General features: G+C 39.5%; 1 protein-coding gene across 1 annotated transcript; it reads left to right on the forward strand.

Annotated features, from left to right (window-relative positions):
* Positions 1–388: 388 nt before the first annotated feature.
* On the forward strand, positions 389–18,068 carry LOC149299023 (multiple inositol polyphosphate phosphatase 1-like). The gene is made up of 7 exons (XM_089486830.1): positions 389–440; positions 2,863–2,908; positions 3,048–3,583; positions 4,548–4,745; positions 5,371–5,471; positions 5,682–5,815; positions 17,669–18,068. Exons 1-7 carry the CDS (start codon positions 389–391, stop codon positions 18,066–18,068), a joined length of 1,467 nt encoding a protein of 488 aa, XP_089342956.1.
* Positions 18,069–25,606: the final 7,538 nt, after the last annotated feature.

Consider the following 25,606-nt stretch of genomic DNA (forward strand, 5'->3'; position numbering starts at 1 on the left):
ACTAAAACATGATTTATATTCCAGACGTGGCAGCCCCAAACTTGAATTGCAAAAGTTCCACATAATTCGCGTGTCACAGAAAACAGCCCCGGACCTGCGGCTCGCATTGTCGGGCGGTGTAAGGTGTCCCAGATTGTGGCACCCGCTCCCTTGTCTCTGAAAACACCGAGTCCTCGAAGCAGCAGCCTGGAAATTCCATATCGAACCCGTAAAGACTTGGTGGTCCGCCACGAAATAATGCCACCGCGGAAACATTGTAAGCGCCCCAAACGTTCCGCTGGCTCAACGCTACGCGCATACGTACTACATTTTTTACGTTCTTGTAGGCGCCTTCTGGTTTTGGATGCGCAGGCGCAGTGGTAATGCCGAGGCGCTGTTCTTAGCGCGCATGCGTACGACCTGTATGGAGAAAGTTGTGGACATGATAGTGCAGCACACAGGTTAGACCCTCTTGATAGCCACACAGTCAGTGTGATCCGCATTCCAGCTCATTCTTCTGGCCTGCGATGGTGCACGATTCAGCGAGACAATTACACGGTTAGAAGAGATCCATGGTCCGGTATGGGGGAAAAATGCCATTTTTAAATGTATTTATATTTCTGTTGGAATTGGAGTTATAATTGTAGTGACAATTTGTACTCTTTGCATGTAAGCTGTAGTATTCTATAATTTACGGTGCATTCCGCATGTATGTCATTACAGAACTAACCTAAAACACACACAAAAGGCTATTTAAAGTTTTGTGTAATTTAGTGTAACAGAAAATGATTATAATTATTATGTTATTTATATAGCATCAATGTACTTTGTATCGAAAGCTTACGGGCAGGGCCCTCTTTATCTGATGTATGGGCTTGTCTGTCAGTTCCTTTTCTCCTACGCCTTGAATATATGTGTTATAAGGAGCGCTGCGTAAATTGTCGGCGCTATATCAATAAAATGTAATAATAAAGCATGGTTGCCATGGTGCTGATCCTATTGGAATTGTGTCATATTTGAATATGTTATTCATTTGCATGATCTACAATCTAGCAGGGCAATAAACACAGAGGAGAATGCATACTAACCCCTTAATGACAAAGCCCGTACATGTACGGGCTCAAAATGCATTGTTTTCAATGGGTTTAGGGACCCCCCACTGTCCTTAAGGGGCTAAAGGTGTAATCAGGAACTTACTTTGCTTAGTGTTGGCGCAGCCTCTTACTATCCCAAATATAATAATAAACGGATATGTGTATGGTGTAGATGTATGGTTATGGTGACTGGCGTTGATCTGTATAGACATAAATACACCTGTGTTATAAAAAAATATAAGAAGAACTCGATAAGCTACTTTGATCGTAGTAAAAGCCCCCTGGTTCATCCAACTTTTTTTTGGCACAAATGGGCCGCTTTTTAAAGTGATTCTGGTGAAAATAGCTTTTATTACCATAGCAATTGTCTCATTTACTATTTTATTGGTAGTCAGATTAACAAATTGGAAGGGGATCCTATTATTTTAAAGGCTAATAATATTATCAATAATAATACCGTATTGGCTCGGATATAGGCCGCACCCTAAAAGTTTGGTGCTTTTTTAAAGAAAAAGTTTTTTTAATAGATATGCTGCCACTCTGTCCCGTCCCCCCGAGATATGCTGCCACTCCGTCCCCCCCCCCCGACTTACCAGAGCAGACTCCCGAGTGTCTTGCGGGGCCGACGGGGGACATCTACGCAATACAACTTCCAGTGCCGGCACTCAGCGGATGTGCCGGCACCAGAAGTTGTATACGCATATTGCGTAGAGTCTGGTAAGTCTTGGGGCAGAGGTAAAACGCATCGTGCGGACGTTCACCGGCTGCGGCGATGCGCGTAAACAACCTCCGCTGCCGGCCCCTCTGCACGATGTGCTTTAACAATCTCCCTTGCCGGGACTCTCCTCGTGGGAATTCCCGGCAAGGGAGATTGTTAAAGCACATCGTGCAGACGTGCCGGCAGCGAAGGTTGTTTACGCGCGCGTCGCCGCAGCCGGTGAACGCCTGCGCAATGCGCTTAGACAATCTAAGGCTGAGCGTATCGGGGAGTAGGATGCAGGTCCCCTGCACCGCTGCGGGGGATCTGTATCCTAACCCCCGCTGCCTGCCCGGTGCCCGGAACTGCATGTCCCGGGCGTCGGGCGCTAGACCCCAAATATAGGCCCCAAACTTAAAGTGGGGGGGAAAGTGCGGCCTATATTCGGGCCAATATGGTAATTGAGTTTTTCTTTGTTTTATTTATACTTTCCTACTCAATATATTAACACTTAATGAATTTTTTTATTACATAATCATTTACTCATATAAGTATCTGGTATTTCTGTGGGGTCATTTCATAATGTACACTATTGTCTGCTTAACTCACAAGCAGAGTATATCACGATACAAGGGATCCCTTCCGTTGTTCTCGTCATTACAGCGGTGGATGTTGGACGTGGTATGGTGCTGTTTGATCGTTTTGGTTGTTTCATTGGCATAACAATATGGTTTTGAGGAAGGTCTCATAAACTTTTTGGTGGTACCTACATCTCTCTTTTGGCCAAAACCTTGGACTGGGCTAACTGGCTGTACAGTATAGTATCCAAACTTCTTACAGATGCTCAACGAAAGAATCGACTTCTCTCTAATTAGCTGTATTCTATAGTGAGGCACAAAAACATCCCTAAGAACCCCCTCCAGATGACTTTCATTTCCTGAACTTCCATAACATTTGTGGAATGTCTTTGCTATAGTACCTTCCATCCCACCACAACATGGTCAGTATTTCTTCTCAATTCAGGGTGTATGTACCAGATTGTCCAGTAGGTAATATTCTGTGTTGAATGCTAACATTTTATTTCCTCTGCAGGGTGTCGAGTGATCACAGGAAAACTGAACAACCAATACTGGTTCTGGTATAATAAGTAGTACCGTCAAAGACTTTTCGGGTACTCTTTCTGAGATTGTCATCATGAGCTTTGCATTCAGCACATACAGAAGATGTGCACCAAAGGCCGTTCAGATGCTTCTCATTTCTGTGACTTGGTTCTGCAGTGGAGGACACACTTGTTTAATCAGTCAGTCCCCTAGTCTAGCCTCTTACTTTGGAACCAAAACCAGGTATGAAGAAGTAAATCAATTTCTCCTGGAGAATCCAATTCTAGTTAACAGAAAGCAAGATCTTTTGCCTGACACATGCACACCTCTCAAGATCGTATCTGTAATCAGACACGGGACAAGGTATCCAACCAAAAACCAAATAAAAAAGATGAAGAAAATGTACAGTTTGATTCAGAAGTATGGCGGTGATGGGTCAGAGCTAGCCGGAGAGCTTCAGAAATGGGATATGTGGTATGAAGATTGGATGGATGGACAGCTGGTGAAAAAGGGAGAGCAAGATATGAAGAATCTGGCGATAAGGTTGGCCACTCTCTTCCCCTCGCTCTTCACCGCTGACAAGTTCAAGAATTGCAAAATGTCATTCCTGACCAGCTCAAAGCATAGATGTGTAGATAGCACAAAAGCCTTTATTAGCGGACTTGAACATGGTTATTTTGGCTTTCCTCAAAACTCTGACACTGAAATGGAAGGTAAATCATTTATTTTGAATATTTTGTTAAATTTTACTATACCTAATGTATTCTTATTTTGGTGTGATAACACAATATCTTGTTGTGGCTGCATTTGATTAGCATCACTAGAAAACTTTGCCAAAGTATTCACTCTAGGACTGTCATCATACCAGACAATGGAATATTCCTGCTGATTGCTAGACATTTCGTTGCAGAATTGTTCTTTATACATGCATACATCCATATGTATTAAAACTACAGTTATATACCTAAATATATGTACATATAGTAAAGTGATAGACAAAGTTTAATTGTCCCTTTAAGACGTGTAACTGCAGCAAGGGCTTGTAAATGGTGTATTGACTCTACCTGGTATGCAGCTCAACCCAGTAATGAGTTGTTAGACTACTGTGGACACTGGGCTGATGCCAAGGGAGATAGCATGGGAGAGGCTAAATTAGGACACAGGTAAGCAGTGCCTTGTACATTGTGGGTTTCATTAACTTAAATTGTCCATGTTTCTTCTGAACGCGGCATCTGTGAGATGAAGTGCTCTACATCCTTGTGAGGGTTCTTACCTGAGCCAACTCCATTGTGTTTCACGAGGTGATATGGGAAACGTTTAAATTCCCTCTGAAGCCCATTGTTTCCTGTTGATTTGGAAGTGAGATTGGGTTTTTATCGGGTTGATCTTGTACCACAAATTGAAGGAAACCAATTATAATATAGCTGCACAAAGCTAACACAATACAAAATGTATATTCTATTTTTGGTTGGTCCTGTTTTTTCCTCCTTAAATTTTGGTGACATCTAATATTTGACAGTAAATATAGCATGGACCCTGTCCGTCTACCTTTTATGCTTCTAAACATTTCTGCTGCATAATAAAAATATTATCCATATACATTAAAGCAATGGGAAATGAACAAATTAATCTTTGATCTGCGTCATATAACAGCGTAAGTTGCTTTTGCTTTGTCAGATGTGCCCTGTAGAGAACCACTCATCAACGACACACTGATGCGTTTTTTTGACCATTGTGAGAAGTTTGTGGTCCAAGTAGAAGACAACGACACAGCGATGCATGAACTGGACAAATTTAAGCAGGGTCCAGAAATGATGAATGTTATTCGCAAAATCTCAGCTCACCTGAATGTTCCCGAACGTGAGCTAAGCGCAGGTACAGTGCATGTCGATTATTGGCCCTTTCTGCTGCTTTAACTACTTTTCTTCATTGTTCTGTCCTGGCAATGAACCGGTCACCCCAGGACGGTTTGTATCGGCCCTGTATAAGTATTGGTTGAATAAGCTGAGTGTGAGCATTTTGGGATGGGGGGGTATGTATTAAAAATGATTCAAGTGCAAAGTGTGAAAAAGTAGTCTCAGCACCATAGCAACCACTCAAATGTTCCCGTCAGGGTTACTACAGTAATATGATCACTTTTTAAATGGTAATTTCTTTATACATAACCCACATTATATAGTAATGAAGGGCCAGTTTTCACAGGCAATGTTATAAAGGGATCACTTTTTATTGATTTGCATATAAATATGGCTCTTTTTCGATAGCGTAGCTGTTGCTTTTGCTGTTCATGTCACCGATACTTCCACATCAGCCCTCAAGAACATCACTATCTATCAGTTTCCTAGAAGTATGTATAATTCTTCTCTTTTCTTTTTTCTAAGCCATCGGTTCTCAAGTAAAACTGTTACCACTGACCTCAAAGTGTCTTCTTCAGCTGCCCACGATACGCTGGCGTTTTACTGATACTCCGAGCTAACGCTTTGGTTGTTATTGATTACAGATTTAATTCAAGTGGCCTTTTTCACTTGCTCGTTTGAACTGGCCATTAACAATGTCGCGGACTCTCCGTGGTGTAAATTGTTTGATGAAGAAGATGGAAAGGTGAGTGTTGAGCTTCATATCGAAAGTACAGCTCATCTTATATAAACGTTCCTAAGGCGGCATTGTTTATAGGATAAAGGTGGTGTAATATTTAGAGCATCTGATATTTTGATTATGCATTCATGTTTACGAGGCTGTTTAAGGCAATACTGCGTTTCTGTGAACTTTTTATGAGTCAAATGATTTTGTGTGTCTTTTTTCTTTCCCTAGGTCCTAGAATATCTTAATGATTTGAAACAGTACTGGAAACGTGGGTACGGATTTGATATTAACACCAGATCCAGCTGTAACTTATTTCAGCATATCATCAAACATTTAGATGCTGCAGTCGCTGAAAGCAAAAGGTAACGCAAAGCTTCAACTGATGAGCTGGTTTGTAGAGTTTAATCCAATTCTGAGGAGATTGAGAAGTAGAATTGTCACTGATGTTGAATCCACCACCGAAAATGAACAATCATGTGTGCTTATTATTATTACTAGCGTAAATGTCCATCATTTAAATATATGCACGTTTACTCTTCTCTTTTTCTTTTCTCTCCCTTGCTTTCCCTCTTTTTCCCCACTTTCTTTTTTATGTCTCTCCTTTTCTTTATCTCCCACTTTCTTTCTTTCTCCTCCTTTCTTTCTCCTCCTATCTTTTTTTCTTAAGTTCTTTCTCCTCCTTTCTTTCTCCCTCACAATCTCCACCTCTTTCTTTTATCTCTTTGACTTTATATCACTCAATTCTTCAGTCTCTCCCCCTCCTTCTGTCCCTTATCTTCTATTTCCCTCTCTCTCTCGTCCTCTCTATTTCTTTGTTGGTTAGTTCTGCTGGTGTAATAAGGGGGTAGAGTCACACCAAAGGAGGCAGGAAGGTGCAGGTCAAGATGGAAGGCCTGTGTATGAACAGAGGGGGCAGGAAGGTGCTGGGAGGATAAGCGGGAGAGAGGGAGCAGACAGACAGGGAGGGCAGCAGTAGATACTTGTCCTTGTGGGAGTTGTAATGCTGGGTGAGACAGGGACCAATCAGAGTGCAGCATGTGCTTTTGGATTAGACTTTACTTTAATCCCCGCCTGGTGTGAGCAAACTGCCATGGTAACAAAGCTTTTTTTATATATATATATATATGTTTTTCAGTTAGCGCTAACCAAATGTATATCCAGGGTTGTGGGCTTTGCCTTTTGGTTAAGGGGGAGACTCCCCCTTAAAGACTTTGCTGGGTCTTATTAGATGGTGAGTTCCATGGTCAAAACCACATGCAAGGCCCTGAGTGGACAGGGGGTGGCTTTTATCACTCGGTTACTCCCTTGTTGGCATGTTTTTGCAGTCGTTGTGCAGGCCCATTAGGAAGAGACACGTGCGATGTGGAGGCACAGATGTGACTTCTTCCCGGTCACCCTTCAGAGTTTTTTTGCAAACTGCAGCAGTTGCTCCACTTCGGTCTGCTGATGATTTGTTCCCTATAAAATAAGTAGGCAATTTGATTGTGTCAGAAACTCACTTCATGTATATACCATGGGAGTAGCTTTCTTGGCTTCTGCCTGATTATTTCCCCCCATAGTTATCGGTCCCCATTGTAGACTCGTTGATTGTTGATGATCGGCTGAGACAGCACTTGTAAGAATTGGGGAGGACGAAGGAGAGAACTTCGGGATGGGAAATTCATTGGTCATTGGTGGCTGTCACACAAGCTCCCATGAGATGAACTTTTTAAAGATATCCAAAACAATTGCAACTAAAAAACCAAAATAATAAGAAGATCCGGGTATGTTTAGTAAATTAATTTAGTTGGACTCAAAGCTTTGGGTCCCACATAAGGTGTGTTATTGCGCTTTAATAAACATTGATGCATATGTAAACAGGGAGGGTTGTGTATTTATTATTAGATTTGGGTTTTATTGCTTATGCATAAAATGTGTTAATTAATTTATATCGTCAGCGCTTGAGTAATTGGCAGCAGTCCAGCGAAGTAATAAAGTATCCGATCTCATCTGTCCTGGGTAATTAGCTTTTTCCCTGATGAGATGTATACTCAGTTGATGTAAATACAGAAGCAAATTATTGTCTGGGATAATCACAGCTGGCATTTCTAGTCTGATTAAATTAGCAACCCCCCCAAAACTTGTTGCCTCTAACGGTAAGCAATACAATTATATCACATAAGTACATTTATTTAACACCGTGCGCTCCACACCATGATGCTAAATATAAGGAACAAACATACTATTGCATGCTAAATGACTAGTATCATCTATATAAAAGTGCCTTACTGTATATGAAATAATAGAGGAAAGGAAATAAAGATAGGAATTTATGAAACAAAACCTTTCTATTTTATGCTTTTGTTTCTGCTGCAGTAAATTAAAAAGTTACACTTTCAGTGAAGACATTTTATTTTATTTTCATTAGAGTATAAATATAAAATTACTTCTGCGTCTTCATTTTACGGCTGCAATCTCCATATAAAATCTCCCGGGTTAGAGGCCCATGAACAATCTGCCAAAACAAGTCATGAATCTGCTTGATGGTAGGGATCCAGTGCCATCTAAAGGGTGATGGCAATTCAAGGGTAGGTTGGGGCAGGTTAGAATTCTTCTTTATCCATCCAAAATGATCAAGCAGGGCTTACCCAAAGTGACCTTTAGCATTGGGCCATCCACCTCTGGTGGATCATATAGCATAGGAATGCATGGCCCTATGGTGGTAGCACCGCACCTTGCACAAAGTAGGAGCAGGCGCAAACCCCAGTGCCGAACAGGGTTAGATACGTTCTTGAACGTGTAAATATAAGCTAAAAGATTAGTTGGGGCTTCATATCGAGCGGTGGAGGGAAGATACCACATTGGCTGAACTTTCTGGCAGCTTCATTGGTAGAGCTTAACTTTGAATCCGAACAACTAAATGCAGTAACGCTTACTGTGTAATAAATGAAAGTACTGCGCTGGTTATATGTGTTGAATTTTACACTTAAAGCTTATTTACGTGTCAGTGCTTATTTTGATAGTACTGAGATGTGATTTAAAAAGTCAAGGCAAACATGCGTATAAATCTTTAGCGATCCGAGGCATGCACTATGTAACAGTGTAACACAAGGGGGCAGCACAGACGATCTCTGTAGCATTATATACCCCATTCAATACATTTATACAACTGCGTGGCCTCTTAAAACCCACTCATTACTAGTTCTCAGAGGTGAACTTTTTCTTTATGAGCAGGTGCATCATAGGGACGTGAGGCAGGTGTGTGTGTATGAGAGGCTAGGGGAGGTGGTCCCTTCCTAAATATCTAAATGGATAATCTGTAACGGATAAAGTACGCACATGAGAGTAGCGGCAGTGGTCAGGCATCAGTGTCTCTAGCAATTGCTTGAGTACGTTCCTTCTAGTTGAAATAGTACTTGTTAACTTATTGCATGGACTGCAGGCACAGAACCCCAACTGCCTTAGAGTCACATTCATACTAGATTTTAAAACTTGTTGGCTTTTATCACCTCTGGTTTCACCTTGTGGCTCCTGACTAAGTGTTCCTTCATCTACCACTTTACTGCAGTTGTCACTAAACTTCAAATACACTCTTTCCAGTGATACATACTCCTCCAGGGTAATGCAAACTCATTTTATTTCACAATACACAAAGTGCATCACAGGGTACACAGTATCTTCTGATACCTGCCTATCTTCCTTCCTTCATATCTGAATATTGTCTTATGATTTTACTTTTTACTCCTTTATATCTCTAACTGGATCAGTAACGGCAGCTGTAAGAATTGCCTGCACGCTGCAGATAAGCCCTAGCTCACAGATCTCATAGAGATGTTTCAGACATTGTGCCTTCCACGTGATCGTAAGGTTCAGTCTTGTATACAAACATAACCTCTTAGTAGCTAGAAAAAAGACACGTGTGTTATTGACCCCGTGTAAAGATGTTTGGAACAAGATACATTTTGAAATGTATAGATATATATAGATATTTGAACAAACTGAGGGTCTGGTAGCCTGAAGGTCTCTCCTACTTTCCTGGGAGGTGGCCTGGAGTTGAGCAGGGGCAGGAGCCATGTGGGGGAATGGCTTCTGACAGGTACGAGAAGAAGGTGATGGAAATTAGTGTTTTAACCCCAAATATCTAATGACTGCCCCATAGACCCTGTGATCAGCTACCCCATGACAATTACTGAGAACTTCCAGGGAGGGCAAATTGTAAGTTTCAAATAAAGTTTACAAGACAACGTATTTTTGCTTTAATTGGTTTATTATGATAGCTTGGCACTGTATTGTTTGACCCTCGTAGTGGTAAAGAGTTGAGAACAGTATCGCAAAGTTCAGGAAGAAAACTTCAACTGATGGTTAAACCGGTTGTCAAGTGAAATAAAATCTTTTGCCTTATTATAATTGTACTGGAAGAATTTAGTTGTCAATTGTCCTGACAAACAAAACATTTTGTCCTTTTACTGTGTTATATGAGTTCGTAAGAACACAGAAACTCCAAATAAACTTTCAGTTATTTGTAAAGGTCAGCTTGCGTTGGGAGTGAACTTTGAAACCAAAATATTTTTGCAGGAGAAAGGCAACTCTGTTTAAGTATAAAGTTTAAGAGGTTTATTCACATGCTTTTCCCCATACAAGATTATCAATTGATTATATTAAATTATGTAATTCCAGATTTATTCAGTAAAATGTAAGATGAAATATTGAATCATACGACATCAACAATACATTATGTCAAAGCTTTTAGAATAAATGATTTTCTTAAGCAAAAAACATGTATTTTTAATTATCAATTATAATAATTTTTGAGCAGATTTTGAGTTGGATCTTTGTTGTAATGGTCAGGCGTCCTGATTCTTTTCTGCATATAGTGAACCTTTTTCTTCTGGCCTTTGACCTCCTGCTTATACAGTAGTTCACCATCTTCAGGTCAGTGTTTTGTGAATGTTGTTCAGTAGCGTACATCTGGACTTGAGATAGCCAGCGCAGAATGATTTTGGGATTCTACCAAGAAAATCAACAACAGTGAACTTTCTGGGAATTACCAGCATTACAAGCTGGTGTCCAAACTTCTTCTGGGTTTGAGCCATTGCTTTTTTTTTTGTTTGTTTTTTAAAGCTGATTTCTCAACTAATCTGTACTGAGTTGGAATGGAATTGTTACCTAGGTTGGGTCATACTATTATCTAATCATATGCATAATATAAGCAGTATTTGTACAATGAATTTGAATGGATGTCTTTTTGTTAAGTGCCATCTCGTCTCACAACTACAGGGATGGATCAATCATGGGCCAAAAGGGGGCAGTTCCAGGGGGCTACGGCTATAGTGGTTGGGGGACCCACACCCAGAGCAGAGTAAGGCTACAGAGATACCTTTCCCCAGAGACTATTTTGATCACTTAATTGACTTCCTTAATGCAGAACCAGATTTACAATTTATTTATTATCCATCCTCTAATCGTTCAGTGACAATATGTAATTTATAACCTAGCATGACCTAGAGACAACCATTTAATAAAAAGGCACTCTCTTGAAAGGGGAAGTCAGTGAAGGCTGAATACAGGTGGTAACGTTGCTCGTAAAAATTTGAACACATGCCAACCCCTCCAGAAACCTCCTATACCCAATCAGCCACCCCTCATTGTCAATGAGGCAGTGCCCCGAGGAAGTCCTAAGGGACAAAATTAATTGGCTGGATTTGTACACTCGAGGACACCATAGTCTGCTGCCAACAACTTGGTGCCAGATACCACAGCACACCTTCAGAGGTCTAGTGGAGTCCATGCCTCGACAGGTTGAGGCGGTTTTAGTGGCCAAACGGGGGCCGACAAAATATTAGGCAGGTGGTCATAATGTTATGGCTGATTGGTGTACATTGACAGTTATGCTCATATACACTTATAAGTAGACCGTACACCTGTAAATGATACCATCAAGTGGTTGTTTGAATGCTATGCAATTTACTGTGTTAAACTGCATAATCATAATTACAAATTAAGATTGTGTGTGAAAAAAATCTGGTTCTCAGATACTTGTAGAAGAAACGAGGAAATGAAACAAAGTATATCTGTATAATTATTATTCTGCATTGATTAACTATTAACCCCAATAAATTGTGTTAAGAATGCTATTGAACATAGAACGGAGCACTGATGAGATAACTGTAAGTTTACAGATAGCTATTGGAACACAGTAGTATAAACAATGCTATTTCTCAATTGTGTATGAGTACAAATGTGTTGGGAACGACGCATGGACTTAGGGGCAGGAGCAGAGGGGCAAATTGGATATGGAGCAGGAGGAGGAAGGGAGATAACACTGGGGCATGGAGAGTGGGTATTTGGAGAGGTGATGATCACCATTGGGTAGCAGTTTCAGGGGGCTGCAGCCCCTCTGTCACATAACTTGTGAGAAATTGCTGTATTGGGTGATCAGGGTCCCCAGATTGCCACTGCTGCATGAGCCAGTTGGACAGATCAGATATCTCCTAGTCGGCATAGCCTCCATAGTGAATGTTTTGCATGGCGCACATTATTAAAATACAGCACACCGAGATATGACATCATATCCTGGTGATCATAGAGGATGGTGGCCCCAGAGATTAGTGATGTGGTGAGGGTGGCTAAGAAGCACATGGCAAAGGGTTTATATCACATGGTACCAATACTCTTCACCATAATCACATGTCTGCTTTGAGACTCTAACAAATAAAGGTAACCGGCTTTTGATGATGTAACAGTTGTCTCGCTAAGGTAGACAAGTTTAAAGAGCGCATGTGAAAGCTAATCAATATTAGACTTGACTTTTCCGTAACCTTGACACGGAAATGGCTGAAGTTGTTTTTCAACCACGTTTCTAACTGAATTCTAAAGTACCCTAAAGGGGAAAATGCATTAAGCCAGCAATAAAATGAATGAAAATAATTCCATGCTGCATGTGTATAGGTAGATGATGGTTTTTATACCTAGAACTGAAATGTGGAGCCAGATTTTTTGTAGTAAAGGTATACGACAGAGTTGCCTACCCCAGATGATGTTAAGTTCTATGCAGCAAAGAGCTGTATTCTCCATGATGCTTCACATCAGTTCCAGCTAGTGCTGTTCAAGCCCACAAGTAACGTTCATTCCTACTCATGTCCCCACTCACCTTCCACCAATACACATCTTATGGATTTTCTTAATATTTTTCGGTAAAGAACTGCATGACACCCCAGATATTTGTACCTAGAGGTGCCTGGAAAGTTTTCTGTTTTTTTTTTGTCTTATTTCTTGTTTGTTTGACAATAAAATAAAATATTTTCAAAGTGGTAGGCAAGTTGTGTAAATCAAATTATACAAACCGCCATTTTAATTCCAGGTTGTAATGCAACAAAACTGTAATGCACTGTAGCACTATAAAACAAGAACTTGTCAGTACAATTGCTCAAGTAATCGGTACATGCAGATATCGTCTTTAAGAAAATAACGTGATGTGACTGTGAAGGCGACTTCTTGCGTAATGCGTTATAATATTGATGTATTTATGATCATAATGGGCCATTAATTACAGCAGATATCTGTGTCTTTGCAGTGCTTGTATCAGGTTTTTCCGGTTGCTTACACAACATAATACTGAATGAAATGTATTTTTGTATGTATATAGCTGAGTCATGATGGAAATGCATTTGCTCGGTAGCAAGTGAACTTTGTAACAAATCAAATTAAGGGAATGGGGAATAGTTTTACAAGTAAGCTTAAATGAGATGATTGATATCTTAATAGACCAGCAAATGAACTCTGTTCATAATACAATACATATCGTGCTGTAGTTTCACACCTAGGTACCTGAGGTTTCAAACCCAAAGTTACATATAATGGGACCATGGATGGCGATCTGTTAGCTACTAAGATTAGGCTGGGCCACTTCGCCCCTTCTTGGATTAGAAGTGAAGTTGGAGGGTTTAATGGACACTCCAGTGCCCCATGCAGATCCACCAATGAAGAATGCATATTAAAGAAGTTTGTATGCGACCAAACACATCTCCTGTAAGCAAGGGGACCGGGGCAGGGAAAGAGAGTGGAAGGGGGAAATGGAAAAGGGGCATTCTGCTGTCATGTGTATTAAAGTAAATCTGATGGTCCCTTTAAAATGGTTCTGGAATCTCAATATTTATGGGTTTACAATAAAAAAAATTAGAGTTATGCCTTATGAAAGACATCCTCTGAGTTTCTATCTAAGTAGTCCTGGGAGCTTGCAGTCCAACGCATATCAGTTAGCCAATAAATGAATAAATGAATGACTTTTCCTGTTTGATGCAGAGTCATGCATGGACCCGTGATATCTACGCTCATATATTCTTTCCACGCGTGCAATCTTTACATTTTATTAACTGCAGTGAAAACAAGAAGCACTGGGGCAAAATCTCTCCATACCTCATTCCTGAGGCCAAAGATTACTAAATCTACCAATTAAAAATATTATTAATTATTATTCACCCCCCCTCCCCCCAAAAAAAGAAAATAATGCAACTGAGGATGAACTGGTATTGGTATATGTATTTCTTAATTAATAGAACATTTGTCAGTTCTGAGAATAACTAATATTAGCAAAAAGGCGAATGAATCTGGTCCGACTCACACAGCTGCTTTTATTTGCTTTGATTAACATGAATAATCAACACAATTTGTGGCATATTAAGGACTTAAGTATTTAAAACGCACTTTCTTTTTTTTCCAATATTTATTTATATTTACTTCTCTCTCTCCAAGCTTTGTACTGTATTAATCCAAGAGTTGTGCTTATAGTATGAATCATTAATAACCTTATCACTTATTATTACTATTAATGAGCCTTCATATAAAATCCAACATATCATGTAACGGTAAAAAAAAAATAAAAATCAACGGCAATAAATTGTTTTACAACCTCAAGTTTTAAACTTTTCCCTTCAATTATATGAAATTACTAACTATCGTGTCTTACTTTTGGACTCTCCAATGCTTACTGTAGAAATATTTGTTCCTTCCGGTTTCTGTGCTCGTCGGCCATCATCATACTTCTTGATCTTCTCGGACAGACTTGATTACTGACTGCTGACTTATTATTCACACCAGACTGAACTTAAATTGCAAATTACAATACATCATTTTGAGGTCATCGTGTAGGTCCCATAAGCTTTGGAGACTTCAGAGGTCTTTTCTTCAGATGGAATTCCATGAGAAGAAGAGTCCTCTAAGGTCATGATTACTTAAGTGACTCTTCATCTTTTTCTATGTTGGCCCAATAAAAGTTATCAGAATAAACACAAAATCTTGATATTCATTCTTTACAGAAAGGGAGGGTATGACTGTAAAGCTAGATTAGGGATCACATGTAGCAGGTCTCTTCTAAAGATATATATATATACAGTTATTATTTTGATGTGTGCATTCTATATATATATATATATATATCTTTAGAAGATATATATATATACAGTTATTATTTTGGTGTGTGCATTCTATATTCTTGTGTTGTTTTAACATCTGGTATGTTAAAATGAATGCTATTTTGAAGGCAAGCAGTGGTCAAAAATCCTTGACTAGATACCATACTTTTGTCTTTTCCATAACTATATTTAATGCATGATCACCTTGTGCACAGGTACAAATTCCAGTTTTGTTACATTGAGCATGTTCTAGGGTTCATACCTGACATAAAGATAGAGCCATGTGTTTTATTACATGTCATTAAGTATTAGGTCAGTCCAGTTATCAATATCTGTTAAGATTGGAATATATAGTTATATAGGCTGAAAAAAGACATGCGTCCATCAAGTTCAGCCTTTCCTATATCTGTTAATTTGTTGCTGTTGATCCAAAAGAAGGCAAAAAACCCCAGTTTGGCTCTTTCCAATTTTGCACTAACCAGGGAAAAAATTCCTTCTTGACCCCAAGATTTCTCCTTGGATCAATAAGCTGTTTCCCCATAATTAAAGATTATATCCCCGAATATTATGTTTTTCCAAGTATCCATCCAGTTGCAGTTTAAACGTCTGTACAGACGCCGATAAAACTACCTCTGCAGGCAGAGAATTCCACATCCTTATTGTCCTTACTGTAAAAAACCCTTTCCTCTTCTTTAGACTAAATCTCCTTTCTTCCAGTCTGAACACATGACCACGTGTCCTATGCATAGTCCTGTTTATGAACAGATTTCCACACAATGGTTTGTATTGGCCCTGAATAAATCTATATAAATATCTATATCATTATCTATTAAAAAATGTAAAGACATTCTTTATAACTGTAGTAATTTGTATATACAGTTCTATCTTGTTCATATTGGCAGAAGACACTAAAATCAGAAGTGTTTTTCCCTCAAACATTTATACATGAAAAAGAAAACACTTTGTGTCTACAGCATAAGAAATACGAGGCTTGAGTCAATGACCTGACTAATTCTAGTCGCAGTCAGAAAATACAGAGCGGTCGGTGTGTACACGGTATTTACCAAGTCAGAGCTCCTGACTAAAGGCAAATGATCTACCATCCTCAGCCAAGATGCACATAAGCAGTACGCCGTCTATCACGTTATTACATGTCCGCCATGAGAACGGAAAACCACTTAAGCACCAATTAGATTGAAGGAAACCTCATTTACGTGCGCCGGTTGTCATGGGAGATGCCGATGCAGCTAACTGGGATGGGATACTTGCACTTGCATACATTCCATATAATCTATATAAAGAATTGTGTTAGGGGTGTGGTTAGCATCCGGGGGGCGGGTCCTTATATGCTGCTAATGTAATTTAGGTTCTAGGACGAGCGTACCTCCCAACATTCCTGGGAGTAAGAGGGATGCGGGATCATGGTTAGTGGTTCCATCCACCTCACAACATATTGAAGCAGAGCTCCGGAATACGCTGCCCCACATGGGAGATCTGATTGGGGTCTCTGCAAAATAGTTTCTACAGCTTGTTAAGGCGGTGCGGAGAAATCTACTGATCTGCCCAACCAGTCCATAATTACTACTGCCCACGAAAGCGTGACTGTCACATGCAGAACTATACGGTTGGGAGGTATTAAGGAAGAGTAATATATCATAAGTCCTCGGTATGATTTCTGAACATATGTACAGCAAAAAATCTGGGCTCCTGGTTAAGAGGATATCAGGTGAGGATTTAGGGACAGGGGGTTCGGGCCCTAAGCCCTTTTCCTAAAGAGAGTCCTCTACTACGTACAACTTGGGAGACGTGCATTAGAGAACTCTTAGGTCACCACTGATCTTAGAAGCACAGGACAGGGAAGAAAGTGTAACAACCGGGCGTTTCAATGTAACAGTCATCTCCCTCCCAAGTAGTGGAAGCAAAAAGTATATGTTATTAACCCCTTCATCGTGCAGTACAGTGCATTGCATTGCTATGGAAACCTGAAACGTTCCATTGTTATGACATTACATGAGAGTCTGATGTGAACTTACAGTGCTCCCTGTTCTTTTGTTAACTCTGATGTAAGATGATCCTGATTCAACTTCAGTTCATTATAACCACAGTGTTCTGAGTTCAATAAGCTGTTTGTGTAAAGACGTTCCCACGTGTATATTTATTTTCTTGTGTTTATTTGCTTATGATCGGCAGCAGGGAATGGTAAATAATAGTGATCAAACAAATCACTTGCTTAAAATCACTACTCGCCTTAAAGAGCCTAATATTTAAATTCTCAACTTTTTTTAAGGTGCTGTTCCACTTTGACAAATCATCCATTGCATTCTCTAGTATGTGAAATAACTCTTAAAATGTTTTATTCTATGGTTTAATCACATAAAAATAACGCAGAAGCTTTTTAAAATAAATTATTGGTATTATTCTACAACAACCTTTCACTGCGTGCTTTTGTGTCACGTGACAATTAACTGTTCCCACTACCTTTCTGTTTGGACCCAAGGTGCTTGCATTCGTGCGAAGAGGGATTTGAGTGCCTGTGCAGTCCAACCAGAGCCAAATGTGCTTTAGGGGCTTTGATTATATAATACTGGAAGAATAAGTGTCCTCTATTTCAGTTTGATGACGGTACAGTGGCGTATTTTTTAAGTGCGCTGACGGCTTAGAGAGCGAACACACTGCGCAGCTTGTACTTAAGTACCAACAAGACTTCCGTAGAGTAGAATTAGTCCAAAAAATGGATGTAATGCTCGTTCTCTGTTTACAGAATCATTGATTATCAACCTACTGTCGAATGCAGAATACTGCAGTGACATTGTATGTGTTTTCCAGGTCCCAACAAATTTCCACCCCAGTGGTAATGCAGTTCGGACATGCAGAGACACTTTTGCCACTGCTCGCTCTCATGGGTCTGTTTAAGGACGAGGAGCCCCTCACTGCCGATAGCTTCAGGTCACAGAGCGATAGGAAGTTTCGCAGCGGCCAGATAGTACCCTACGCTTCCAACCTGGTGTTTGTGTTGTATCACTGTGAGTTGGCGAAGACTCCTCAGGAAGAGTTCCAAGTCCAGATGCTGCTGAATGAGAACCTTCTTCCGTTTCCTCACTCACACGAGTCTGTCTGTCTTTATGAAGACCTGAAGAAGCAGTACGGCCACCTCCTCGATTACTGCCATGTTAAAGAAGAGTGCGATTTATTTAAAGCTATGCATGCTTCGGAGGATGAGCTTTGAAATGCAGATTAACTTGTTGCTGTGTGATTGCAGAACAAAAAATGTTATAATGTGTGTAATTTTACTTTCTTTGGTCATATCCCAGCTCTACCTTAAATGAATAGCTTACTAATTATAGAGGCTCAAATCATTAGTGGATCTGGCAACATATATGACCATGGGGGAAAAGGGTACCTTTTAAGCTCTACTTCTCCTAGATGTGAGAAAATAAGACCTAATAAGAAAAAAAATGAAACACTATAAAATGTATATTTGCTTTTCCCAATCACATAGACACAGATTATTGAGAATGCTCTAATCTATTATTAAAAAGAACTGTATAAAATATACCATGTGTAGGGCAAAAAAAAAAAGAAAATATAACTTTCAGGTAAAATTGTTAATTTTGTTTACTGGTGGAACATCGGGTATTCATTTAACCTTTATTGCCTCGTACAGCTAAACTCAGAATTGAAAACAGTGACCAAATATATTTATACAGAAACTTTAAGCACATTTTAGCAAACGACAGCATCAATATATAGAAAGAAAAGATAAGATACGCTTGGAAGGAGCTGCTACTGGTTTCCTTGAATAAAATTAGGAATAGGATAAGTAAGAATCGATGGTTTACATCTCATTCGCTTGCAGATATTCTAGATATTTTTTCAGTTTAATTGAGGGCATAAAGCTGCAGAATTCTTCATCCTTAAATTTAAAGGGGTAATTCATCAGGGTAAACCTTTACCAAAATATTTTAGGTCGTACAAAATGGGTTTCTAATTTTTTTTTTTTTTGTCCTTAATTATCAGACCGTATTATATGTTGTTCCAAGCTTTAATTTAATTTTCTCTTTAATAATGGGCAATTATGCCAGCAAGTGTGATTTTGTAAAACACAAAGGACCATTAGCCCAAATTATATTCCGCAGGTGCAAAATCATTACTACCTTTTGAAGTGGAGAGCTGCGCATGACCTGCTAGGGTTTGACCCCATCTAAGCGATCTCCTGCCTGGCAGACGTCGTACCCGCGCTCCCTTTGAAAAGCTGATCTGGTAATTTTATGGGAGCTAATGACCTTCCCTGTTTTTATATTTCGCAATGCAATGATTATTATTATTATTATCGCAGCGGCACGGAAGTCAGGGATTTCCAATGCACTCACTTGGTAATTATTTTACACGCATACGTTTTGCCTTTACACTATGCACTTCGCTACGTGCGAGTCCTGAAGACGTTTGGGTAGTGAACAACTCCCACAAACCACAATGTACAATCTTTATAGAGAGATTTGCATACCAAACATACCATGTGAAATGTGTTCTTACAACATAATGTGATATAATTTACAAGTATTACTCTTCCTATCCAAAAATAACTTGTTTGGATGTTCAATGCAAACTACAAAAAATTCTCTAAAGCACTGAAATTATTATTATTATTGTTATTATTATGTTTAAAATGGGTATTGGAGATGGTGCTTTAAACATCTTGAAATGCTGTTTCAGTTTGTTGTGATTTTTGTGAAAGGTTTTTTTTTTTTAAATTGTTATATTTAATAAAGTATGAATTTTGTGCCTCACTTATTCCAGATGTTACAGTTTAAATTTTGCACTTTTCACACCGTTATGATCAGAATGGATTATTCTAACTGGTTGGAGAAAAGAGACGCACATCAGACTGGATTCAGATCAGATGCGCAGTTTAAATATTGGGCATTCTCCATTAATACCTACTAGGTCGTATTCAGGATCATTTTATGACCAACCCAAACAACTGGCTACGTAAAGGCTGGAATCCAAAAATACTAACGCAGCCTCAACAACAGAGAGTAATGGTAGATAACAAATGCAAAAGGGTTATGATGCGGTTCCCTAATCAAAATTAGGTACCGTAGACCACATGCTAATGACTGCAACTACACCTTAACCTTGTACGGTAACCGAGTCACAAAATTGTAGCAGCCAGCACTTCAAAAATCAGCTAAAAATATATTTGTCACTTTTCCTAAATTCTACATTTCACAGTTCTGTTCACTGATTAAATCTAATGGTATTTATAGAGTAAAAAAGGAAAAAATGCGCATGAATTACGAGCACACCTTGCATACCTGATGAAAGGTATCTAAGGTTCTGATTGTTGTTTATTGATTCAGGCAGCCTTTGTAAAGTTGAGCTTAGGTGAAGGTGGATAACATCCAGACAGGAAATGAATAGTGCTGACCCTGCCACAGGCTGCCACCAGTGTGAGCCTCTAACCTCTAAGCACCTTCCTAACGCTGTCAATCTGAACATTCAATCCATTACAACAAACAACTGTTCTTTTTGTTTTACGTGGACACGTTGAGTCACTTTATACAACCGTTAAGCATGAACTAGGTATAGCTGCTGTTAATCATTACTTTAGACATAAATGCCAATTACCGTGAGAACAAATGTTCATTTTGGAAAGGATTCATTTTACCCTTATTCACTAATGTCGTGGTAAAAGCGAGGAAAAGCAGCACCCCGCCAGGTGTCCGTGGAAGTAAGCCATGGCCGCAAGTCACACTTCCAACAGAAGAGGAACTCATTGATTTATTTGGACCCTCTCAATAAGAATGATTGGAACATCCATCTAAAAACAAGGATTGGCAAGCATATAAATAACATCAGGAAGGGGTACAAGAAATGGAGACCCATGAGGCTCGAGTTTTGTGGTCATTAGTCACGTAGCACAAAACTGGAGGCAACTGTCTTTTCTGCTTTACCACACTTTACTGGATTGGGGAGGCTGATACAGTCATTCAAGGCCTAAGACAGCACGTCCAAGGAGACGTCAGCCCCTTTGGCACATTACCGAGCAAGATTGCCCTTATAAGTGATGGGCGCCTTGGTGCGCCACTTTCAATAAGGCCGTTGTACTATAGGGGGTTTGTGGCTAGCTGTGGCATTTTTTCTCCTATGCCGCCTGCCATTCTGAGAGTTGGAGCACAAGACATCATGTCCCAGGGTCCAGTACGAGGACATGAGCCACTTAGTGCGGTTACATTGTTACTGATTCTAAGACATTAAACACATTAAATTAGAAACGTTTGGCATGCTACGTTCATATGCCTGCAATATTATTCCATTGTTGGAGGCGCAGCATTAATCTGATTAAAGCCAAACGCCCGTCAAAAGCATTGCCAAGAAGAAACCTTGTTACCTGTTCATGGCCGTACATACCTACAGCTGGTTCCTAACAGGATGCGGATAATTGGAGCTGCTTTAATGGACGATTAAAGACAATGGATAGCATTTTTCTTATTCATTTTTTTTTTCTACATCGTTAACCTTTGTGGGGTGGCAGTGTTTTTGTAAATCATACTCCAAAGGTCCCTTGAGTGATTCCTGCAATTTTATCAAATGTATGGATCTAATAGATATTGAAACAGTTCCCATATTGTTCTAGATTTTTATCAGTACTGAAACAGCGCTGCTTGTTAACCTGCTTTTTATCTCAACTTCACTGAACAAACATTCTTATTAACAGAATTTGATCCTGATCAATATAGGCCAGGTCAGCATTTCTCATCTTTTTTTTCCCCATTATGTAGGTGACCACATTCAAAGTTTTTTTCCCCCATTATGTAGATGACCACATTCAAAGCGGCCGCCCGGCTGAGAAGTTCAAAGCAGCCATCATGCGGCTGTAAGACCGGCGTTGGCGGTTCATCCTATAATCAATAAAATCGATTCAACTAATCGATAATGAAATTCGTTTTGCAACGATTTTCATTATCGATTATTATCGATTTTATCGATTACTTGTTGCAGCCCAAACACAGAGTAGTACATCCAGAAATAATGTGTGAAATCATTAATTCCACGATCTTCACCTTGAAAAGAAATTGTGTTAAGTGCCCTTTTAAACATCTTGCTGAGTGTAACTTGTGCGTTCCATGGCCTCCAGCTGGCCAAACAGACATAGCAGCCTCTGTTGGGAACCCGCGGCCACCTACTGTGGTCCTCATAATTTACAGCTCCCTGATCTTGTGTCCTCTTACAGCCTCTGCAACCTCAATATTCATTCATATAACTGCCTTGCGCATTACCTGTACATCCCGAATTCTAACATCTTTATCTGTAATTATGTCTGGCAAGGGCAAGCATTTTCCAGGCACATCCGTGTCATACATAAAACAAAATGATGAATTTTGCCATTTACCTTTTCTACACCTTTTTAAACTTTCAGCAAGAAATACTTTACATTCAACACTAAATAGTACACTGTAAAGTCTTTCAAAGAAAATGTATACTTTAATTTTAATGAAACCATAGCCAATTTTATGTTCATTCAAACAGTTTACATACAGTATATCACAACCTAATGTTTCATTCATGGCAGTGGTCCTGAAGAAAAGTGAATTCTTTGTGTATTTTATATGTTATTACAACAAGGAGTCTTTCATTCGGCGATACTCCGTCTAGTGGTTTCAAAGGTTTATTCTTCATAAAAAATTATACAAAATAACACTAATTCCAGTTGCAATAGACTTAGCCCTTCTTATATTCCTCAGAATCTACTATCATTTAGCATCTACTCAAGAGTTGTAATTAAACAAAATAGCTTCAATATTCTATTAAAATAGACTCAGGACCGTGTCTGTGAGAGTATGACACTTGGGCTTGAATGTGGATGGGACATCGAGACACTGATCAAATGCCAGGGGGGTTTTATGGATATACTTGATAGAGCAATTATTATTATCCATAGTATTAGAAATGATACTAGACAGGGTTGTCCTCTATTCCCTCTCCTTTTTATTATATATGTAGTGCCCCTAGCTATAAACATAAGAAATAATGGTAGGATTAAGGGTTTTCCCATCAGAAAGACTTTAATTATTTGGGAATTAAAATATATAGGAATATTAGTAGGATCATGGAGATAAGCTTTTTGATTTTAATTAGACAAACTAGTAAATCTTTAAAAGAATGGAAACAAAACCAAATTTAATGGTGGGAAACGATAAACGTCCATAAATCCTATGAGCTTCCTAAATGGAATTTTGCCAAAGACTGGTTAAATATAATGCACGCTAGCTTTTGTTAAATTTGTTTGGAAAGGGTAAACACCTCTTATTAGTCTCCAGTGTCTGGCACATAAAATAGGACAAGGGGCTTTGGTTTTCCCGAGTATTAGACAACACTATGAAGCCAATATCATCTTCCATGTTTATATGATGCCGTTAGATGTCTCCAGACCTAAGGGGTTGTATAGTATAGAATTTGAAACTTGTATGTATAGAATTTGACTTTATATGTATAGGACAACAATAGTAGTATGTGCCTCAAAAGAATTGACAGATCAAATTATCTCACTGTGGTATCAAATCATAAAAGTGGATAATAAATTATATTTTTTATAGAAAAATATTGAGTTTTGGACAAATGGAAGAATAGGACTATTAACTATATTAACTTTTGATGTATTTTGATATTAAACCTTTTCCCCAATTAATACAGGAATATCAAGTGCTGAACTTGGAGGTATTTAATTACCTGAGGGTTAGCCCCACCTGATGCAAAGACCTCCCTCCGAGGCCAGTATACACAGGCTACAGAATATGAGTATGAGAGATACTGCCAAGGAAAACCAGTGGCAAACATTTCTACACTCAGTACAACCTTTTATCACAGCCGATAGGTGGTAAAGCAACTAATTACCGCATTATTGGAACTCAATCAGATCAATGGTAGCATTCATTGAAATCAGGTATGCAGATGACCTTTATAACAACTATACAGCTTCTTATCCACAAACCAAAAAAAACATAGACTTTGCCTCTCAACTACCTTTCATGCAGCTGTAAATTCCCTCTTGTACATTGTTCCTTGTGTTTGTGTGAAGCCTATATGAGACTTTACATTTTGTTCATCTTATTCTTCTGTTTCTGGGGTTCACTAAGTGGACATCATTCCTCGTGTCCCAACAGGCAAATATTAGAACGTGCTTTTAACTTTGTCCCACTAGCATATTTCCTGTTCTTCCAGATCATATCGGGTTAACGGCATCTCCAAAACAGTTTAAAACCATTTTAAAGTGATAAAATCAATGTGCCTGCTACATACAGCCCTTAGTTGTTTACTGTATGTAAGTTCATATGTTACGGAACCAGCCCACCTGAGAACAGGCTTAGTAGTTTGCCCTCCGGTAAGTTCCCACTCAGGAGCATGTTAAATGTTTTTGTGCCATTATATAATTAACCCCATGGATTGATTCAGTAAAAACGGAATCTTACCAGATCAATCAGCACCATCCTTCTCTACAAGCTCTCCAGAGGTTAGCGCTGACAGTGCCATCCTTGCTCACTATGCCTGAAGGGCTACTTACTATGTGGCCTGTGAAGTTCAATTGAGTACCTATGAGAAGGAGTAACTTTGGTCCTCTCGCCTTAACACTGACAATGGTTTGGAGCCCCCAGATGTGGTCTGAGACCCCCTTAATGGTGATCTCTCAGTGAGGCATATACCATGATGCACTCGGTGATGGGACTGGTATCACTGGTCTGGCCTGTGGTTGGCAGGTGATGGAGTTTTGATAATGCAGTCATGGTCTAGAGACAATTTGTCTTTTTTCATGTTTGCATGTTTTACTTTGTTTGTGCATTTGCTTTTTTTCATTGGATATGTTTGATACTGTTTTCATTTACTGGAAATGCTGCAGTCCAGTTGTAGATTTTCTAGTCATTTTCTGGTAGGAGAGGTGGTCTTCTGGCCATCACCTCCCCTTGAAGACTCGGTGGTTCCCCTATTTTGAGTTGGACCAAGAAGTTCTAGAAAACAAAAGAAGGGGGAAGAGTTGCAGGAAGATTGGAGACCCTGTTTCCACTGTGACCTTACTCAAGCACTACCACTCCACTTCTTACTCTATGACTGTAAACACAACACCTCTGACTTCAGAATAAGTGTGCATCAATGGTGCTGTAAATGAAGAGCGAAGTGCATGCAGTGAATAAATCCTGAAAAGACACACTGGGAAGGAATCTAAAGAACAATCTGTATTCTGCTCCAGAGAACCTGGAAAAGGTTGAGAAGCGTAATTCTCTTGTTTCAGGAATCTCCTCTTCACTCCCCCTGATGTAGGTGCGATATACCCAAGGTATGCCAGTGGAAGGAGGTCAAAATGTGGTCACCGACTACTACTGATCCCTCTACTCCCCCAAGTATGAAAGACTGGTCTGCTGCAGATAGATTTCTACCAGCGAAGCTATTAATCCCACAGGCAAAGCAACAACGGAGGATTTTTATCGCCATTTCTTTTATGGTATTACACCTCAGGCTTTAGAGAAAAATTAGAAAGGTTCTGCTAGATGTCAACGGTTCCTTCTCTTTGGAGGTCATCCAGGGAGGACATTCAACCCTCCTACTGGTCTTTTGGGGCCACCTATCACTATGTGGGGATCCAGAAGAAAAAAGAGGGCATGTGGTGCACCGTGACCTGACATCTTCACAAGTGAATATAAAACTAAATGCATCTCATGCCAGAATACATTTCCCAGCACTATTATCCTAAAAACAGCCAACAGGCGGATT

This window comes from Sceloporus occidentalis, unplaced genomic scaffold (assembly GCF_023333645.1).
Source record: "Sceloporus occidentalis isolate IW3139 unplaced genomic scaffold, rSceOcc1.0.p SCAF_30, whole genome shotgun sequence".
Taxonomy (NCBI): domain Eukaryota; kingdom Metazoa; phylum Chordata; class Lepidosauria; order Squamata; family Phrynosomatidae; genus Sceloporus; species Sceloporus occidentalis.